Source organism: Poecilia mexicana, unplaced genomic scaffold (genome assembly GCF_051168715.1).
Source record: "Poecilia mexicana isolate PSO_F unplaced genomic scaffold, ASM5116871v1 scaffold_22, whole genome shotgun sequence".
Classification (NCBI taxonomy): Eukaryota; Metazoa; Chordata; class Actinopteri; order Cyprinodontiformes; family Poeciliidae; genus Poecilia; species Poecilia mexicana.
In genome coordinates this window covers 16,051,921-16,070,965 of record NW_028263391.1, presented here as the reverse complement: position 1 = coordinate 16,070,965, position 19,045 = coordinate 16,051,921, and the positions used below count along the sequence as shown (strand labels likewise).

At 37.5% G+C, this 19,045-nt stretch overlaps 1 protein-coding gene across 2 annotated transcripts in view; it reads right to left on the bottom strand.

The window, feature by feature from the left end:
• The window catches only part of LOC106913891 (palmitoyltransferase ZDHHC14-like), a 46,839-nt gene that overhangs the window by 10,687 nt on the left and 17,107 nt on the right, over positions 1 to 19,045 (bottom strand). For both annotated transcript variants that reach the window (XM_088002639.1, XM_088002640.1), the window contains exons 3-6: positions 18,169 to 18,329; positions 8,328 to 8,480; positions 3,926 to 4,063; positions 1,848 to 1,896 (exon numbers count right to left, since the gene is read on the bottom strand). In XM_088002639.1, the coding sequence (XP_087858765.1) occupies positions 1,848 to 1,896; positions 3,926 to 4,063; positions 8,328 to 8,480; positions 18,169 to 18,329 (501 nt within the window). The remainder of the gene's footprint in view (positions 1 to 1,847; positions 1,897 to 3,925; positions 4,064 to 8,327; positions 8,481 to 18,168; positions 18,330 to 19,045) is intronic.

The window sequence follows — 19,045 nt, the reverse complement described above, 5'->3', positions numbered from 1 at the left end:
TATCCGAGTGAAAATAACAACATACCGTATGTAGCATCCTCCAAAACAGACCTAATATGATCAATTTAATTCAAGATGTTTTAGAATACTGCGACAGACTGGCGACCTGTCCAGGGTGAACCCCGCCTCTCGCCCGTAACGTTAGCTGGAGATAGACACCAGCACCCCTCCCGACCCCACTGAGGGACAAGGGTGTAAAGAAAATGGATGGATGGATGGATGGATGGATGTTTTAGAATAAAATCTATTGCAACTTTTAAAGAAAAATGTTGCTGACTGTCAAGCAAACAGAATATATAGTAATGTGAAGACAGGACTTTGTTTAAAGTCATGATAGATATTTTTAAACTTTGAAGTCTGAATCTAATATTATTTTAGGGGGGAAAAATCTATTATTGGTTGTTTAACAAACCACCGCTCGGTTTGCCACAAGTCCTCTCCTGATTGGCTGATCAGGTCTTTCGGCTGTCTCCTCCCCTGGAAGGTCCAGATCCTAAGACTCAATCTCCATCAGACACTGCATTTATTTTTGAATAAAGAACTGTGCATGTCTGTCTCTGCATACCATAAAGACACCCAGACTACTGAACCACGCAGAAGTTTTGAATGAAACGACAGCAGCAGCTCGAACCAAGATTTCTGCATTAGTCAAGCTGCAGATAGCAGAGAGGGAACCACAGCACAAATGTTTCTGTAAATGACACCACAGGCCAATTTCAGGTCATGTAAATCACTCTTCAGTTCTATTCCTGCTATTCTGGTGCTTAAAGCTGATGAAACAAATTATTTTGAAGCCTCGGTCATCTCCCTTTTTAGTTTCCCTTCTTAAATAAATGCAGAGCTTAGACATAAAATGAGGCCCGTGGGGGTTCCAGTCCTCGACGCAGTCACCAGGGGGTTTGATTCCCGACCCTCGGACATCTGCTCCGTGTCTTCTCTCTCTCTGCCCATTTCCTGTTAGATCACTGCCAATAAAGACCACCATCATCACAAAAAGAGTCCAGAAAACCCATTCATTCACACTAATAAAAAACTGAAGCTCTATGTTTCATCAGTTTAGAGAATATTCTAGACATTACTTCTCTAATCATAAAACTTCCATTTGACCTGGTAGTTTTGGAGTATAAATAGTTTGGTCTTTCTTAAGGTGGTGTTCTTTTTTTTTAAATTAATTAATAATGAATACAATCTAATAATAATAATTCCTTGTTGATTCTTATTTTCTCAGTTGAAGTATAATTATCCTTTGTTGGATTTAAATAAATTCCATTCTGAAAATTAGAAGGAAATCTCAACGTTTCTCTGTAAATATGTCAGATTGTTTGATCAAAGGGTCAACAATTCATGTATCAGACTGATGTGAACTGATTGAGACAGATTGTGGGATTGGCCGGGTTTAAAGTCATAATGTAATTTAAGGAAACTTAATCATACAACAGCCATTATGTTTTTTCTCTGGAAGCTGCAAAGCCAATTATTTCTGGCATTGGCAAAATGAATTAAAATGTTCAGCGGTATAACTTTGCATACAGTTTGATGTCCATATTCAAACCTGAAAAAAAAAGCTGCTGCAAAACACTGTCAATAATTAAAAATATATCCTATCAGTCATTTTCTTTAGATTCTTTGCAGTTAGTGCAAAATAAAATTCTACTGGTCTTTTTCCATTGGATTAGAATTTTATCTGCTGCTTGGTTTATCTATGAAACTGCAGAAAAACAGTTTTTTCCCCCCAAAAGTATTAGAATTAGCAGTAATAAGGCAATCATCAGACAACGTCAAAGAAATCCCTCTTATAAAGCAGATATTCATCAGCTCACACTGTTCACAGTTTGGCAAAAGGATATCTTGCAGGACTTTCTTTAAGTGCAGTGAGGAATCCCTTTTGATATGAACCTGTGAACACAGAAAATCACTTTCTGTTAGACATTTAATGCAGTTGCTTTTCGGGAGCATGTGCAAAAGATCTGGATGCAGTGCTCACTTATAGTATTGTGAAGCAGTAAGTATTCCCCCCCCTAAAAGTTTCTTCTATTTTTGAAGAAAAAAAAAAATCACTCCTGCATGTTTCAGATCAAACATTTTTTTATGAGACAAAAATAACCCGAGTAAACACAAAATTATGCCAGTTAGTCTTTTGCCTCACTTTATTTTAACACATTCTTCTTACTGAACCACACTGAATGGTGCTCAAGCATGAATAATTACTACTTAATTAGATTTAAGTCCAGGCTTTGACTTATAATTGTTTTGTTTTTTTCCAGAGTCATTCAGATGCAAACTTGCTTCGGATCATTGTTCTGCTGCATAATCCTTAAATCTATGAACTGATGTCTGGACACACTCCAGCAGGATTTTTTGCAAGAGAGCAGGATTTATAGTTCTACAGCAAGTTGTCTGGAGCAGTAAAGCAGACCCAAACCTTCAGATGACCAGCACCAGGGTTTGATTGTCTCCATCACGTTTTTTTTTTTTCTCATATTCTCCATCGTTTTCCGATTTCTTTTTTTTTTTTTTGTTAGAACTGACACTGTCAGGTGTTATAAAGGTCACAATACACCTTCATTGTTCCAGTCTTATTTTATTGAAAAACATCTAGATAGCAGGATTCATAGTTCTACAGCAAGTTGCCTGAAGCGGGATCTGTCAGTCAGCCCTCCCTCATGGCAGAGCAAAAGGGGACAGTGGCTGACATTCACACCTTTGTACAGGTAGATAAGATCGCTTTTAGATGCAAGTATCAGCCGATCACCCAAAACGTGAGGAAACAGAGAGCCGATCAATCGATGGTGTAAATAGCAGGCAGGCTCTTGTTCAGTTGCCCGACTGTGGCAGCTGTGTGTGAACTTAAAGGACCTCAAAGGTCTCCTTCCTACTGAATTCCTCTATTTTCTCTTGTCCAAACTTTCTGGTCAGATTTAAGGAAGGTATTCAGAGCGCAGAACCTGCTCCAGTAAGAATACACTTCAGAGAAAGACACTAATGAAGTGCTTGATAAAATAGTCTTCCCTATTGCAACATATAATAGTCTATTATCTGTTTTAATATTTCCAGAATATAGAAAAGTTTATTACTGTTCCAAGTTTTCACCTTTTATGCATCGTGTCTTGCTGAGTGGTTCGCCGAAGTCCCAAATCTTTTTAAAGGACTTTTAAACTCCTTCCAGTCTGACAGAGGTAATGACTTGGTTTCCCTTGCATTCTTGAAGAAATCTGGATTTAGGCAATGCCGTGGCTTTTTGACATATTTTAGCCTACTTCAGCTGAACTCAGCTTTTGACAAAATGAGAAAAAAAATTACTTAGAACGTGTTTTCCACTTTATATATCGAACCAGTGTTTACTACTGTTTGATGATCTGAAAGCCATAAATCTTTCAGCTGTGGCAAGAAACGCAAACAGAGAAAATCTGTAAGGAGGCAAATACTTTAGCTTTACTCTAGCTTTAGGAGACACTTTAAGGTCAATTTTATAAAAATTTTTTAAAAAACTCCAAAAGTTAAGCGCTATTTAAACATCAACTAATATTCCACTACCCATGAGTGGTGGATAATCTAGGTAGGTTTTATCACGACTACATATAACAAATGTAGGACTGAGCTGTGACTCATGGGATCCAGTGGGAGTATGAAAAATACAAATCTATAAGTTCCATTTGCTCTTAAGAGTTTATTATGAATTTTTTTCCTCTTTTTTTCCCCTCCATCCTCAGATCAGGTTTACACCATAAAGTATGATTCGAAACCACAAAACCAAAAAGGACGACGCACCGAGCCGTCCACCGGCTGCTCCCAGCTGGAAGGCCGGTAACGAGCCAGAACTCTGCAGCTTTTCACACCGCCCACTTACAACCTGCTGGCTTGAAATACACTGAGAGCGCAGTCAGGAGGAGAGTGTGTGTCTGCGCTGTGCCAGTGAGCTACTTACTTAAAATGATGTGTGTGATGACAAAGGCGAAGATGAAGATGGTGAGGAAGGAGAGGGAGAGGATGAACATGTAGAAGAAACGGTAGTTCCTCCTTCCCACACAGTTTCCCACCCAGGGACAGTGGTGGTCGAAACGCTCTGCAAGGACACAGAGAGGGAGATCAGGAAGTTATTGAAGTTACACAATGAAGACACTGAAGTTTGAGCTTTAAAAACAAAAAAGAGAGAAAAAACAAGATTATAGATGATTATATAACCCTTGCTGAGAATTTGTGTAAACCAAAGCCTCACTGCAAATTAAGCTTTACTGAGTGGAGAAAGGGATGCCCCCATCTCGGCAGAGAGATGCACATAAGAAAAGTTTAAGACTGACGAGTTGATCTGAAATTCTGAATAAATCTGAATATTTGTGAAAATAAAAAGAAATATATATTTAAAAATTACAGATGCCAACACTGGCGAGGTTATCACGGGACAGAAATTCACCACTGTGAAACAATCAAGACGACGCTTTCACAACAAATGAAGTGGTAGTCTTGGTACGTCAATCTGCGAAAAATTTGATCACATGAGAGATAAAAACAAACCAAGTAAAAAGTGTTTCAAAAATATCCCACTGAGCTGAAAAGACGGTTTATGTGGCGTTTCATAGATCAGCAGTGTTTTATTTCATCATTGAGCCATTTCATTACTCTTATTTCACTGATTTCTCTGAGGGAGAAGTATTTGGTGTTGTTATTTAATCCCCACGAGTAACGCAGCCTAATCTCTGAGTGCAGACTACGTGCCGTGCTCAGCGGTAGCTACTTAACTAATTAATTAGCTCCATTATTAGCTTAGTGAGGTGAAATGACCTGCTTTGGTCTCCGCTGATCAATGCCTGACTGAAACACGTCTGGAGCTGGAGCCTCTGGCCCATGGGAAAGGACAGCTACAACTAGTCGAAGCCAATTGCGACAGTCCGTCAGAATTTTTATGATCAAGTGACCAATGCAACTAGATGAGAAAGTGAAGCTTTTATTGACAGATTCTTCTCCTACTTTCTCTGGAAACCGTAAACATTTTATGTTATTATATCATAAAAACCAATGCTGAAACTACTCTGTAGCAATATATGCTTTTAAAAGGGAACTGATGCCTCTAAATGGCTTCATAATAATGCAATATATTCATATTTATTTACCAGAATTCTTTTGATGCATTTATTTTCTGCTTACATAACTACACAAATCCCCCAAAGGGCTTATTGCAGCTATGAATGTCCTCAAACTGAAGCACATCAAAAGAGCAATAAAATTACCATTAAAATCAATTATTCAATTCCAACCCTCTGTTAACTCAGACAAGCAGCAGCGTTCATCCAGACTTAAAAACACAGATAGCTGCCAGTTTAAACCACACAGGCAATAGCATGTCATAATTCTGTGCATGCCATAACCTTCTTCTATCACACCCAAAGGGATAGAAGAACCTTAATAAAAAGGCAGTGAATCTTCCATGTTATTATCCGGGACAGCCACTGGGGTGAGGATATCCATTTTGGCGTCTTACTTATTTAACAGCATGTTATCCCTCTGGCTTTTACAACACCACAAGCAGAAAAACTTAGAAACACATTCCTTACTTTGTTATCGGAACAAGAAAACTCTTTAAATTTTAGAAGAAATATCACCGCGCTTGTTCTTTACGACAAACACATGACCTAAAGCTGATAAAATTTTACAGTTACTACATGTTTAGAAATGAAGGTGTGTAAGTTTTTGGGAAATCTACAATAAAAAAAAAGCATTCTTGAAATTGCAACTTATAAAGAGAAAAACATTTAAAAACATATTCAAGCTGCTGAGTTGGAATACTTACTGCCTTTTTAACTAAAAACGCATTTTACTTTTAAAGCAAGTATTTTTACACTTGTACCTGCATCAGTACCATTTCACCCCATATCCCTAATAAACGTTTAGAAGACATGGTAGAGTTGAACTGCAGTTTAAGAAACTGGCCACAAAAACTCAGATCTTTTAACAACAAGTCGGATCTCTCTATTCTTCTCAACCCAGCGGATGTGCTGTCCAGGATTTCCAAAATGGTCTAAAAATAGTTTTCAGCTTTAGCCCTGAGAAGGCAGCTGCATGTCTGGTTTTTGTTTATATGTGTTATTTGTCTTTGGCTGGCAGAGCTAAGACTTGAAGCTCTGACTTCAGAGATGGAATGTGTTTACTGGGAACAGTTTTCTGCAGGGATTCTGAACTCATGCTTATAAACCCATTAGAGTCAATATAATGTCCATTTAAATTCAGTTCTGCCCAAAGGCCAGCAGATTACAACCTACTGTTGTTTTTTTTGCTATTTCTGTTATTAATCTTGTCCCTGTCAAACATTTTTAAAAGTTGTAATGCTGATTCTGTAGAGCTTCAGGAAATTTAGTAAATTTACCACCAGAAATTGTGACATTTGTTTCACCCGGCTTTTACATGGACTGAAAAACGGAAATAATGAACTTTCAGATCACAACAGTTATCTTTTTCATTCATTATCCCAGTTTTCATAAATAAAAAAATTATTACACATACACACACCCACACGGTTCCAGTCATTTCTTTTAAATCTGTGTTTATATTCATGTTTTATATTGTATAATTACTTTTTAAAACTAAGGTTAATGATCATCTCAGTTAAGAGAAGACATATTTGAGACCAGCCTGGAATGCTTTCCCTATAAATAGATTAAAAAGTTATTTTCAGAGGTTGCCGTATCACTCAGCCCAAATAATCTAAATCTAAATCTGTGGCAGACTCTCCTGCTTTGTTTCCCTCCAGCTTCTGCTGAAGGTTTCTTCCTGTTAAAGAGGAGTTTTCCTTTCTGATGTTCGCTGTGAGGAATTGCTGCAAAGTCAGTGACACAATGCAAGAGACACCCCACCACATGCTCACCCAGGAGGAGTGAATGATGCAAATTCAGTGGCTCGATGCAACCAGCACGATTTCCTTAGACAAAAAAGTTTTAACCAATTTAAATAAATTACACTTGACTGCATTGTTAAATAACAAGGAGTGAATATTGGAATACAACTTAAGTTGTATCTGAATCTTTGTATAAGTTTGGATTTAACTGACTGTGTGTATATAAATTGTATGTTTTGTTGTGTGCAAGTGTCTTTAGAGGGCATTCCTTGTGAATCGGTGCAATATCTATCATTTATTTCAACTCACAAACTAAAATCTGCAAAGGCATGGCAACCTGTCCAAGATGTGTACCTCGCCTCTCGCCCAATGGCTGCTAGAGATGAGCTCCAGCCCCCCTGGCAACGCTGCAGGGATAAGTGTGTTTAGATAATGGATGTATGGAAACTAAAATTTGTGTTTAAACAAAGCAGCATACAACTGTAACAATGGAGGCCGTTGTCAATGTCATTTCAGAAATCAATTCATCGGCGCAAACCTCCTGCTCTGTCTCATCTTTAAAAAAACAAAACAAAACCAGAACAGCTGAGTCTCATTAGTTCTTTTTGTTAGACATGAATCATCTGCTTACAAAATTCATAAAATACAACTTTATGTAAGAATATACATTGCCTGTCAGCTGTTCTTCCATCTTCATGAAATCTTCCTTCCTTCCTTCCTTTCTGCCAGTGTGCACAAACTGTCTGATTACCATCTTTTCATCGTTTTCTTTTATAGGCTCTTCATCTTTGTCTCAAATGTTGCCCAACTGCTCCAACAGGGAAACAGACAATGAAATACAGAGCTGACTCTAAAGAGTGGGAAGCCCTGACCAATGAGGCTCCCGATAACCATTTCTTTTAAACATCTTTTGTATAGTGTTTTATAAAAAATTAAAAAATTAAAAAAAACACTGTCAGATCAGATCTGTGATTTTTTTTTGTTTTTTTTTGGTAAAATTAGCGAAAGTATCCAATCAAAAACTGCTGAATATCAAATAATGATAACCTTCGTCAACACAAAATGTTTCCAAATGATTTTATTTAGAGAAAAAGCTAACTAAATCAACCAGACACCACATAGAAACAAATTGCCCACTAAAACTACTGAATACTTCCAATAAATTTCTAACAGGAGTTGTTGAATATGAAAGAGAAACTAAAGAGCAAGAGAATATTTTTTACTGCATGCCTTCATTTACATGTAAAAAAAAAAAAAAAAGAAATTTTGTGTTTTTATACATTTGTTTGGTTTCTTTCCACATTTATTTATTTATTTTTTAAAAAAGAACCTTTCACTGAACTTTTATGTTTAATGTTTATGGTCCAAGTGGAGAAGATTAATTTCCTGACTTTTCTTCGGAAGTGTGATACAAATCGCACTTCTGGAGAACATGCACTTAGATGCTAAAAGCATGCAGGACTCAAACTTCCAGTTAAAACTTAGAAAACGCCAAACTCACCCACACAATTGTCGCAGAGGCTGCAGTGGGAGGCACGTGGTGGTCTGAAGATTTTGCATGTGAAGCAATACTTCAACTTGACTGTCTGGCCGTTGATGACGACCTCTTTGGTCCTGGGAGGAGGCCTGTAGCCTTTGGTGCCGTTGGCCACATCTGGGCAAGAGAAAAGAAAGAGGGAACCAAAGAAAGGCATGAGAATCCATGCAGAGCTCGGTGCATGAGGCTTTAATGTGTGCATGAATATTTTTGTGGGACACAAGTAACACCTAATTTTCTACAGTCCCTAAGATGTAGAGGTGTGATACTGATTGACAGATCAACAGTAATTTCCCTGACGAGTGGGCTTTTGAAAGAACCAAAAGAGACTGGAAACATCACATCTCAAAGCTGGGATGGAGACCCAGTGGGGACTCCTGGAAGTGCTGAGGGGGGGGGGTGTCTCTGTTCAGACTGTTTGGATGCATGACTTTGCCATTAAAGCTGATTTTTTTTTTTTTTTACTGAGGAAAATGTACCAATTCTTTGACTATGTTTTAAACCTATAATGCTGGTTCAGGTCATACTAGCATCAGCTAGAAATATAATAACTGAAACATCACTCTATAACCCCTAAGAAGCTGCTTTAAATGAGTTTAAGACTAAGAAAGCAGTGGTGAGAGACGAAACGGCAAGGATGAAGCGATGATAGTAATTTTTTATGAGATAAAAACTAGAGCATGTATCCTACCACTGCTGTGCCTCCTCAGAGAACTCTTACACCGAGAAAGAAGGAAATAGTGTGTGTAGGAAGATAATTTTGAGATCCCGGTGAAGCCTGTGTCTTTAGAGTAGAATGTGTGCATGTGTGTGTGTGTGTATTGGTGTGGGGATAGGGATTGCAAAGCTTATGTGGGTGTTTGACATTTCTAAAAGAGAGCATTGGAAATGCAGCTTCTATTGAATGTGCCCCTATTGTGAGGAATGCCTACAACACGCTCTCTTCTCTCCTCCGCTCCGATCGCCTGCCCTCGGGACATTCAGAGGGACAATAATGACAAAGTTGAGAGCAATTTGGAGGACGATCTGCTTTCACAGCTCTTGCCAGGCGATGACCATGTTTGGGTTATTATATCAATGTAAAACCAAACCAAAAACCAATTTCTTTCAGAAATATAAATGTCCCTTGAAGTCGTCCACACTTTGTCCTGTTGCAACTGCGAACCTCAATACAATTTTATGGACTATTAGACCAACACAAAGTGATCTATAAATTCTTGAATGAATTTTGAATACAAGTTTCACTTTCTGAAAGGAGCAGCAAAAAAATATTTAAACTTTTTATGATATTAACATTTTTATTTGACTGTACGAATATATACACTGGAAACAAAGCCATCAGTTTTTACATCTTAAGCAGGCAAATGACCATAACAGGTAATTCATGCACAGTGCTGCGTGTGCTCCAATTTCGTTTTTGAATTTGAAAAGGAAATATTTAACATGCACAATGGGATTTTGAGTGATGTGAATTCAGGACCAGGAACAGGGAGAAAACATCACTTGAAGGTAGAATTAATGAGGGTTTTATATTAATTATTCAAGTTGAAATTATTAAGATTTTTTGGTAATAAGTGTTTTACAAATGAGTAGAACATTGTAGTTTCATACACGTGCTGATAAAAGAGGCAAACAAAAGATAAAATTGCACACCACCACCTGATAACCTAATGGAATAAATACTCTGCATGCAATACAGCTTAGAAGATCAAGTTTTATCATTTCTGCAAATCTACAGCATGAACCTTACTGTTGTACTCCTTGGGCAGACTGTCCACATGCAGTGAAATAGTGTGAAAGCGGGGGTGTCAAAGTAGCTTTTCTCCTGATCAAAGCCATTTTGTACACTTAGCTAGCCGGGCAGCCATAGTTTAGCCTTACATCAGTGCCTAGAGGGAGATTCCCTAGAGAGAGAGGCCAGGTCTAAGAGCTTGAAGCTAAAAAAGCAAGGCCAAGTTACAATGGAGAGCGATGTAACAGCACTTATATATGCATGCTCATGGCATACCCACTCATAAGCACAATCATCATTACAGGGTCACATCTCATAGGATTCGGATGCAATCTCATAAACAAGACAACTTAAGTGTCCATTATTATTTGGTAATTTAACAGCCTAGCTAAATTCCTGCTGTTTTAAAAAGACTAAGTTCACCACACACCCTCTAAGTAGCCTTAACATGAAACTACTGTCTTCTGCCTCACCTTACTCCTCACACTGTAAAGGAATGTTGCTCCAGTGGCATTAACAGTAATGGTATAATTAACAATGGCTTTAGCTAATTAAATTACAACAATCATGTTAAGACCTTATGCAACATTGAAGGCTGGACTTTGACCGAGCGACAGAAATACTTTTCTTTTTATTTTCATACACTGTAATGTAAATAAATAGTACCAAGGACTTCATAGTAACTACAACTCCACTTTCCATAGTCACATTCACTATTTTGTTATGTTGCTGAATACAAGGGACCTGCAAAAATGTAAGATTAAAACAATAAAAGTTAAGCCATCTATTCTCAAGTTTATCATTATTTTGAGACTCACAGCTGGATCTAAATATCTAAACTTAGTCGTACAGGGTTGCTGCAGGTATGCATGTTGCCCATTGGTCTCATTGTGATTCCACAAAATGCCTAAAATCCTACCTGCCTATGTTAATTAACTCTAACTCTAATATTTCCCCTTGCACTGACGAAAGGCGTTTCTCATTCAGCTGGAGGTGTCGACTAATAATAAAAACTGAGCAGGTTAGAAAAAAAAGATCAAGTTTTGCTGAACAGTTGCAACAGTGCAAAGCTTGTGGGATGCCATTTTATTTAATCGTTTTTCCATGAGGATTCCTGATTACTGTTTGCTGAGCTAATTAGATTTTTCTGTGCTTGCGCTGATGTGCCCACACTGCATACAAAAAAGGTAGCATTTATAAAAGCTCCTGAAAAAGCTCAACTGAGCATTGTTTTCAGAGGTGATTAAACAAAAAGGCTTATGTTTTTTTAGTTGTTTTTTTTTTTTTTTTACAGATTTTCAATGTAGTAAATCATCAACTAATTGCTCTCTGAACCAGCCATCTTGTTGCGTACAGTTTATACTTTAAACCCAATTTACCATATAAATATATAAGATATACACACGTCTCATTATATTGGGGGACAGAATGAAAAGAAAGACGGCATAAATAAATCCAGCATCCGTGAGAGCCTTCTGTCCAGAATACTACAGAGTCAGGATTGTCGTCCTCTGGTCCACAAGGTCTCAAGGGAGAAATATCTCAACTGAGACCTCGGTTCAGTCATTAGACCAGAGGGAAGGGGCATGTTGTTCTGAAAAGGATGCCACTGAAGGTGGCTTCATGCTGAACATCTATCTGGATAAAAGAATGAAAAGCTTAAAGTCTCGGTTAATATATATGATGTTTACTGCAGGTATACTTTGTGTTTCAGCTTAAATAAATATTAGATGCGTCTTGCTCGAAGATAAAACGGCTGATTTAGAGAATATTTGCTGATAAGCATCTCCTCTCAGTCCAGACCAGTTCAATTTTTTCTAACAAGTTTTTACTTAAACAGCTCTACAGTGACAGCTCTATTCTTATGCTTCCCCCAGCAGCAGCTCTGTCACAAACAATATTCATTTTTCAGTCCATCTTTTTCATGTTCCCGTCACTGCAAATCCAACAACACAGAAGAGAAGGAGTGAAAAAGAAAACAGCCATTTCTTACTCATGCGCTTTCAAGACTGTAGAACGGATGATAAAGAGTGTCAGTAGTCCTTTAAAATTAAAGGATTATTGATGTACCGGTGTCTATGCAAAATAATATTGTGTCTGATGATGAAACTTCATCTCAGACAAGAAATCGCAAATGAGCCTTTGAATTAAAAGCGGCATTTTTCTCAATGAGAATAAAACACTCCAAGTACTACAAAATGCTCAGCGTTGCGTTTCTTTCAAAAATGCTTATAATAGAAGTCAAGTACTTAAAGCCTCGTCTTCCATCCCACAACAGCATTGCATTGCAGAGTGGCCCTGTGCCACCAAGAGGCTTCAACAACCCTGAGAATGGAATTCAACTTTTAGTGGAGCAGGCTTGAATTCACAACTTTGATTTATGATAAAATTTCCTTCCATAAAAATTCAGTCCGAGTTTACAACTAAGATGAAAAGGTTTTGCACAAAGAAAATGCAGAAAAGCATCATTTCTTTATATTCATGGCAATTAATCAGACATTATTTTTAGCAGCTGAAGAAGCTCTAGTCTTCTATATTCACATTTTAAAGTTATAAGTTAGCCACTAGCTGTTAAAGGAAACTATGGTGGACATTGCTATTTGACATTATAAAGTAAAGGGATCACAGTGGTGGAGGAAAGATCAACATTAATTATTAATCGTGATTGGACGGGCATTAAACAGGTCAGACCGGTGCTCAATAAAACACCACGTAAATCCCCATATGCTCAGTTACCGAGAGGCTCATGTGATCTCATCATAAAGTCAATCATTTATTCTGACTGGAATATTTTACCAATTTATCACACAAGGCTCAAAAGAACAGGATACAATCAGGTGACTCACCAAAATAAACTTTGACATCAATAAAATTTGTGATCAACACATATTCATTATATGGCAATTCAACTTGCCATATAACTCAAATCAACTCAATGTTGGCTATTATATTTTACCAACCCAATGAAATGGTTGCAACATGTCTGCAACAAAAATCCTCTTCATTATTGGACCAATGTAATATTTGTTAGACTCAAGCCATGATATTAAAAATGAACACACTTGAAATACGTCACTCTGTACGTATTAAATAACTGAATCGATATTTTCTTGATATTTTACGTCATTGAAATTTCCTTATAAGTAAAATTCTTGAAAAAATGCATGACATTTAGTTCTTACACACACAGATGACTCAAAGTCAACCACTTTAACACATCTGTGCTGTGGTCTCAAAAATCCAGCCAGAGCAAATTCAAGATTTAGACCTACAAGGTTTTTAAATCCAACAAGCTTCTTTACAGACTCACTGCAACAGAAAAAAAACTGCATCTAATACCATAAAACTGTCTCTGCTCTCTGAAAAAGAGCAGAGAGGATATGGATTCAGTATGGATTCAAATATGGCATCTGAAATAGTTTTCCTACAAGAAAATGAAGCAAAACAAAAGACAAGTTTTAACAGGAAAATGATTTTTTAAATTCGAAATGTTAAAATCTTAGCTTGTTCCACCTGCAAATCAAATCCCACGTGTCAAGATCTATTTCCTCCAATGGCAACAGAAAAAAAAAAAAACTGTATTTGTGCTGGAAAATCAAAGGGAGGCTCTGACCATTTCAGAGTAAAGAAAGAAACAAGCAGTCTGATCCATCCTTCTCTCTGATTGCTGCTTCAGAGAGGATTTTGAATCTGGCATATGGAAGTTGAAATCACGCCAGCCTGTCTCGCTCCGACACATCGAGCCAGACATGCATGGGCATCAAATGCAGTAGGGCAAGGGGAAACTCGGCATGTTTTTTTTTAAACAAATATTAAACAATATTGGCCACATTTTTTCTTGTGATCCTTAATTGCTCTGCACAATTTTTTTTTTCTATTGCATTCAGTTCAGTGACAGGATGGAATAGTAAGACATGTTGAATATATACTTAGTTATCCACTCTAACATGAAGCTGAGTGTTTGGCAGTCATCAAGTTTCCCTTCTGGGATATGGAATGTGAGAGACCTGAATGTCCCTGTACTGTTCACAGATTAGGCCCAACACCGCTTAGTCAACAGATCGATAAGATGTGTGCTGAACCTGAGCCTTGTGGCATTTTGTTTTGAAAACATTGTCATCTACTTACAGGGCAGGTCTACTCCACAATGACAGGAGGGTTACGGAGAACAAAATCTGCTCAATGCAGCGCAAAGACTAGCCGATAAGAACGGGAATCTGATTTTAAGATTAAAGATACAAATCCATCAACATCCACACCGCCTACGTAGAATTACAATTTATACTAATACACATGGCCAAAACTGCTTTTGTTCTGCAGATCCTCAACATTCAAGGTGTATTTGGACCCATTTTAAAGGAACCTGACCATGAATCCACACCGTTACATCCAAAGCAGCATGCAGACACCTGATGTTAAGAGAAGAAAGTAGGAATTGAGGGAGTTTATGGGCTACCGAAAGGCCAGAGGTGTGGTTAGAAATGTGAAACTAGTGCAAATGCGTTTAAATGCTAGATAATGGTTTTCATCTGGAAATACTTAGAATTTTATGTGCAAAATTAACATGTGGTTCATCGAGCAGGCATGTTCTCATGGCAGCACAATTCAACAGGCAAATACCAGCATGCTAACAAAAACAATTTAACACCAGTAGAAAAAGATGGTTAGGGGTTTTTTCAGACTTCTGAGGGAAAATTAAAAGCTAATGGATGTCCACAATTAAGAAGAAGTTGGAATCACAATTATTTCTTTATTAACATAACACTGAGAAGCATGGTTGAGAACAAAGATGGTTGAAGAATGGAAAGTGAATTCATATCATAGTGTAAAAATATGTTGTGGCTCTACTTTAAGCACCAAAGCAATCATTAACACATACTTGTAGCAGCCAAACACATTTTTATAGAAATCTTAGAAATGAAAACTACTTTGCTAAAAAGCAAGACAAGATATTTGGGGGAAAAATAAATAAATATTTGACAGGTCTTGTTTAATTTCAGTTGCAGACAACAATACTCAAAGGAAAAGGAAAAATACTCAACAACCAAAGGCTTTCAGATTTAAGTCAGAATATTTTAATTCCTTTGTTATTTAAAAAAAATAAAATAAATTTCACCATAAAATGGTACTTCTGCACTTTAATGTCTCTGCCGCTGCTACAGGTTTTCGGTACTCTAACTTTCCTCCAAAGGCTTTTAAGTCTCCTAATGAGATTAATTAAGCTAGGCCAGAGTTTGTTTAATGAGGCCCTAATGGCCTTAAGCACAGAAGAGGATGATGGCTGAGAAAAGTTTCACATTCCAAGCAAAGCTATACAATTACACAGAACACTTTAAGTCAGCTAAACTAGTGAGCTAAGCTGTGATAATCCATTTAGCTACTGGGCAGCAGGGCACCTACCGATCCTTGAGTGTTGGTCACTAAACCAGCACTGATGTTTGAAACATGACATCCCTGGTAAAGTCAGAGAAGCAGAAAATGTAAAGTAAAAACAGGAGAACAAAAACCCACTGGGAGTCACTGATACTGAATATATGTTTTTGCAACGATGACAGTCACTAACGTCTTACAAAGAATTTTAGCAAACCACAATAAATCCTAGAAATGAAGTCAACGGGCGGATGGATTCTTGCTTGTACTGACAACAAATGTTGACCCTCTTGTTAACTTACTGTGAAGGAACTTTCCCGCAGCTAATCATTAAAAGGATATTTACTATCTTTAACAGCCAAGAGACTAACCTCTAAGGATGACATCCCTTTGTGCTTTACACACTGTCCTTTTTCTGGCCCTCAAATCTTCCTGACATCACCTCAAGCCAAGGCAACATCCATTTGAGATGAGCCATCATTATTATCATCTGCTTCTGTCTATTTATAAAGCAGTACATTTAGCACTGTGATTTTTTATTGTGTGTGACTAGTAGGAAAAAAAAAATGTTTCCTGATCTGGTCACTGCTTTGTCTTTTCCTGCAACATTTCATAAGATTGATCTCTAGATCATCCAATCCTGTCTTACACGGTTTAGTTCAATGGCCAAGGAAAAAGGTTGAATTTGTGCCTGGTTAACCATTCTGAGTAAATTCGGTCATTTGTTATGGATCATTAACCTGTGGTAAGACCCGGTGACGACCCAATGGCAGCGTTTGTTCTTCTTTAAAACCTTGAGCTATTTCAAATAGTCTGATGTCATGCAGTCCAAAGTTAGGAACCGGTCCATCAAAGAAGTTTCCAACTACTCATTCTTTGTTTCTCGTCACACCCACCTGGAGTGTTTGTAGAAAATCTGCAGTCTCAGCTCAAGTCCCAGTGATCTTTATCAAACTCATCATTTTCATATTTGTGATGATTGAACAGAAAAGGATTTTTGTTTTCCTTGTATCACTCCCACACAACAGGCACGTACACACTGTCTAATGGTTGTTATGGACACTTGGTGACCCCCAAGATGCTGTTCTTTGCTTCAGTTCTCCCATAATGAGCTATGAAGATTTTTATTACCCCTTTTCCCTTCCTGCTTACTGTGCAAGGTGGTAAAGTAAATACAGGCCCTCATGCGATCTAGTTTCCTGTGACTAAGTGATGGGCCTCCATGTCATGTCACCCTTCTAGGACAAGAGGACAGAACGATGTTCTTAGAAATTAAGCTCAACTTCAGAAACAATCCTACAGCTGAACACATTTTAAAGGGATTAATAATTACACAAGGAAGATTATTTCATTTTATGAATTGTTTCCTAATATGGGATTTGTTTTCCAGACTGAACAAATTTACTAAAATTAAGTATTGAATTTTTCTGAAAATCCTCTTAACTCCTGTTAATTCAGTTAGTTCAACATTAGTGCTTCCTAATTCACCAATAGTTTTACTTGTGCCAACATATATTAGATAAGGTATTTATCAAATGACAATTTATGACCAAGTAATCCATCAGAAAGGGGTATTTGGAGAAGCTTTTTTTTTTTAAATAAAAAGATCGGAGGCCATTTGTGCAGAGCAGTTCAGTGCAGTACCAATAATTCATCCCAGCAAAGACAAAGAGAACCTTTAAAGTCAATTGAAGCCCCTATTTCTTTGGCTGTGCAGATTTACTAAGTACACCTCCTCCTGTTAATGTGTCAGGGAGGCAGTAAACACCCACACAAAAGCTGAATCCAGCTACGCATGGAACATTTTCTCAGATAGGGGAGATGAGACGGATGGGAGCTGTGTAAACAGGACATGCACAAAAGAACATACAAAGGAGAATCACTAAAGGATCCCACATCCTTCATCTGATGCCGAACAGTCGACACACAGTCACACGGTTGCAAACTGTTTGTTTTCGCATACACCTTTCATACAGACCACCTGGGGGACATTCCTCCTGCTTCAGTAAACGTCCTTACTCACCAGGGTTCTCCCTGCTTCCCTGCAATCCTTGGTTTTGTTTTTATGTAGCAGTCACAGAGAGAGCGTCGCACTTTCTACACACAGCCTCCTCTGTGGAAAACAATGTTACAGTTTCCATCCAAGAGTCATTAGCCGTTTGCTAGTCTTGTTTTTCTAGGAGATTTTTGGTGAGGAACCGTACAAATGTACATAATTTCTCATCACGTCTGACGAATGTTCCTCAAAAAAAAAAAAAAATTAGTGTCTCCTGCTGCAAGATGGTGGAAGCAGAATAGTTTAATGGAAATATCAACATTGCTGTCCGAGCCCATTTCGGTATAAAACACGGCAACTAGCTTCTGACCAGTCACGCAACACTTTGCACAGAGAGCAAAGTGTTGCTCTCTGGTTCAAACTCTACTCTCAGGAGTAGAGTTTGGTAGGCGGATGCTTCTCTTGGAACAAAATGACACAATTTTCATCACGCGTTTACATTGAGAGCTTATTTCAGCACTTTGGAGTAAGTATGTTGGACCTCAATACATTTGTGGCACTATATACTGGCACAAAAGCAATAAAAAAAACATAAGGAGAGAAACCCCAAAATGCAGATTTTAAAATAGACTTTGTTCTTCTATATATATATATATATATATATATATATATTAAAAAAAAAAAAAAATTGAAATGAAATCTCTTACCTATTTGTCTCTCCAAATCCGCTGCCTCGTCAGGGGTGGCCCTAGGCAGGACGCCGGGGTCACTGAAGCTGGTTCTCAATAGAGTCCCCAGTACAAACAAAAACAGAGCTCCTCCTAGGACTGGAATGATGGGGGTCAGCTGCTGTGCCAGGAACGGACAACTGGTGAAATAAAAGCAGATGATGAAGAAAGAGCAGCAACAAAGCATAAGCAGAAATGCAGAATTCTGATAGACTAAAAGAAAAGCTAAAAGTTGAAGTTTTATGTTCCAGCACATCAAAACTTCATGTACCCCCATTTCAACATTAGCACAAAAGACAACACTTGGAAATCACTGAGGAAGGTATTTAGGTTAAGGAAAGTAACATTCTTGCTCAACAACTAAAGGAAAATAACCACAAAACAGAGTGGTTTTATATATATATATATATATATATATATATATATATATATATATATATATATATATATATATATATATATATATAACTGTACAAGGAAACATGGATAAACTGTTGAATTTTGATTTATTTTTCCTGCACTTTCACAATTATGTTCCACCCTATGTTCATCCATCACATAAAAGACCTCCCATAACACAGAAAAGTTAAAAAGTTATGACTTTTTTTTAAATACACTGCAGCTGGTTAGGGCACAAATCACATTAAGTACCACAGGGATGGGCCTAGGTTTACGAGTTTCTGGTATTTTATTAAACTGATGCTGTCTTTTTCCCATGATGCATTACAGGTTTCCAATGGATACAACACAAATATATCACATATTTTTCTCAAAAACATTGAACATTTATTCTGATGAAACTGGCAAAAGAATATTTAGGTTTCCTGTGCTGACTGCTAATGATTGCTAAAGACAG